At 38.4% G+C, this 2,932-nt stretch overlaps 1 protein-coding gene across 2 annotated transcripts in view; it reads left to right on the top strand.

The window, feature by feature from the left end:
- LOC106962034 (granzyme A-like) overlaps positions 1-2,608 on the top strand; it is a 5,198-nt gene extending 2,590 nt beyond the window's left edge. The window contains exons 1-5 of one of the 2 annotated variants that reach the window (XM_015056176.1): positions 229-328; positions 446-587; positions 1,112-1,253; positions 1,951-2,217; positions 2,295-2,608. In XM_015056176.1, coding sequence (XP_014911662.1) covers positions 274-328; positions 446-587; positions 1,112-1,253; positions 1,951-2,217; positions 2,295-2,444 — 756 coding nt within the window. In that variant the 5' untranslated portion in view covers positions 229-273 and the 3' untranslated portion in view covers positions 2,445-2,608. Of the gene's footprint in view, positions 1-228; positions 329-445; positions 588-1,111; positions 1,254-1,950; positions 2,218-2,294 lie in introns of those variants that run through there. The other variant, XM_015056177.1, reaches the window with a different exon arrangement.
- Positions 2,609-2,932: the final 324 nt, after the last annotated feature.

Consider the following 2,932-nt stretch of genomic DNA (forward strand, 5'->3'; position numbering starts at 1 on the left):
TTAAAGTGGAGTGGCCACACAGGCCTCATCTCAAGGATTAAATCTTATCGGAACCAGAGGTCTTTTTCTGTTGTCCCAGCAAGGTCTGAGCTCCACATGCAGTAACTTGATACAGGGTGTGGCAAAAGAATCACAATTTCATGATCACATATTTTTTTACTTAATTAGGCATCTTAGTGGTCAGACCACATCCTTAGAGATAACATATAAAAAGCAGGAAGAGCAGAGTGAAGGACACAGTCGTCTGCAGATCAAAGACACTGACAAGAGAAAATGTTGGGGTTTGTTGCTTTCATCCTTGGTGCCGTTTTCCTTATTGCCAAATCCAGTGAGTAATATTTTGCTAAATACTATCATTCTCTTGTTCATAATTTTTCCCCCTAATCAAGGGTCTCCTTTGATGCTGTTGTGTGAAAAATTGTATCTGGATATCTTCCTGTGTTAGGTCATGGTTCTGAGATTATCAATGGGAACGAAGTGAAGCCACACTCCTTGCCTTTCATGGCTCTGCTGGAATCACATGAATTAGTTTGTGGAGGAACTTTAATTGATTCCAAGTGGGTTCTGACTGCTGCGCACTGCGAGGGGTAAGAACAATTCTCATTTTTCTTATTTATATGCATTTGGCGTGCATTTCAAGTAGCATTAAAAATGGAAAATGCAATCTGCTGTTACATTGACTGATTTTGCCTTGCTCTCTCAACAAACTTAAATAATGTTTAGATGTAAAAGAAAACCAGCAGTCCACAGTTTCATTAGAATTATTTTTTTTTAATAATGTACATTTCTAAGTTCATGCAGCGGCTAGTCAGAGAAGCAATAATGCCAAATAGTTTTTGTTCTGTTTTGTATAAATAGATGTATCCTTCAATACTCAAAAGTATAGTTAAGGTGGGTTGCAACTTCTCCATACCAATTGTGATGAAAAAAATATTAAAGATGATGTGTAATTCATCAGTTTTGGTATACAGCAGTAATAGATCTAGTGGAAAGAATGTTAGAATAATTAATTACATCTACATAGTAAACCATTACTATCTCATTATTGTGCAACCTCTAATCTGTAAGATCTTAAATTTACCATACTGGTACTATGTTATCGCTCTCTCAGCATGAGCATTGCATTCCTGGGAGTGCACTCCATCTCAAGCCACACTGAAGGAAAGTACAGGCAGATCCTCAGAGTGGCGAGGCGTTTTCCTCATCCTCATTATAATCCCTATACAGATGACAATGATGTCATGTTGCTCAAGGTAAGTTTGCTTTCCAAAAGGAATGATTTCATCTGTTTAAAATAACATTTCATACATAGGGGACATATTTAAAATTAAGACTCTACTTATATCAAGCTGATTCTTATTTCACAATTTACTTTCAATTAATTATCTTTCATTTACTGATGTCTTGAAACATCCATCCATTTTCTGTACATCCTTGTCCCTAGTGGGGTTAGGAGAGTTGCTGGTGCCCATCTCCAGCTAACGTTTCAGGCGAGAGGTGGAGTCACCCTGGACAGGTCACCAGTCTGTCGAAGGGCAACTCAGAGACAGACAGACAGGACACACAACCATGCACACACACTCACACCTAGGGAGAATTTGGAGACCAATAAACCTGACAATCATGTTTTTGGAAGCCGCAGTACCTGGAGAAAACCCACGCATGCACAGGGAGAACATGCAAACTCCATGCAAACAGACCCCAGGCCAGGAATCAAACCCAGAACCTTCTTGCTGCAAGGCAAGAAGGTTCTACCAACTGTGCCTCTGTGCAGACCATGTCTTGAAACAATTTCTTCAAATACTTTCCTGTTATCTTTTCTTAAAAATATTCATTCAAATTGGTCCCTCTCACTACCCTTCATAAATAGCATATTTAAAACTAACATTTTAGCTGTACTAATTTTTTTTTTTACATTATTATATAATAAGTGTGATTTTTACTTTCCAGCTGGAAAAGGCAGTGAAGCGAACCAAATGGGTGAAACCTCTCAAGCTGACGAAAGTTGTCAAAGACCCAGAAGAAGGTTCAGTCTGTATGGTGGCTGGATGGGGAAGTACCGAAATGAATGCAGCTGGGTCAGATGTTTTGATGTCAGTCAATGTGACTGTGGTTGGCAGAAAGAAGTGCAGCTCACCGGCTTTTTACAATCATACCATAACTGACAACATGATTTGTGCTGGGTGGAATGGGAACATCCAAGCTGACAGCTGTCAGGTAAGTGACAATTTATGCAAATTTAAAATGCTGTGATTTTCACAAAATTGCATTTTATATATTTCTTCTCTCTGTAGGGGGATTCTGGTGGGCCAATACTGTGCAATGGAGCTGTAGTTGGAGTTACATCTTTTGGGGATGGGTGTGGACTCAAAAATAAACCTGGCGTGTACGCTTTCCTCACCAAAGATCACCTTGACTGGATCAAGAAGACAATGAACCAATGAGATAATGAATAAGCCTTGGTTGAATGTTGCTGTTTTACTCATTCAACCACTTTTCTTGCTCTCCTATGTTATACAACTTGCATTTTGCTTCTTAAAGATGTATGCGCAGGCAACAATTGAACAAATAAAAACTGAGCTTTGGCTTGTTACAGCAAACTTTGAAACCTGTTTGTGTAAATCACTTTATTAAAGGATTAAAAAGTAAAATATCATATTTCTGGCCCTGTACCAGTAGATTAGCCACTTACAAAAACCTCTGAATGTGGTGCTTTCTATGACAGCTGTAGCTGTACCGTCTCAAACAAACACTGTTTAAAAACAGCAGCAAATATACTTCCAAAATTGATGGAATTGCAAAGATCTAAAAATGATCTTCACATGAGTAGATATAACATTTTGGTGGATGGTTGTTTTAAGACAGCAGAAGACTTTGGTTTCAGTCTCAGTTTAACAAGCTGTTATTTTAAGTTTGTGGGCAAAAACATAAC

This window comes from Poecilia latipinna, unplaced genomic scaffold (assembly GCF_001443285.1).
Source record: "Poecilia latipinna isolate Pla-1442-1.1 unplaced genomic scaffold, P_latipinna-1.0 Scaffold1361, whole genome shotgun sequence".
Classification (NCBI taxonomy): domain Eukaryota; kingdom Metazoa; phylum Chordata; class Actinopteri; order Cyprinodontiformes; family Poeciliidae; genus Poecilia; species Poecilia latipinna.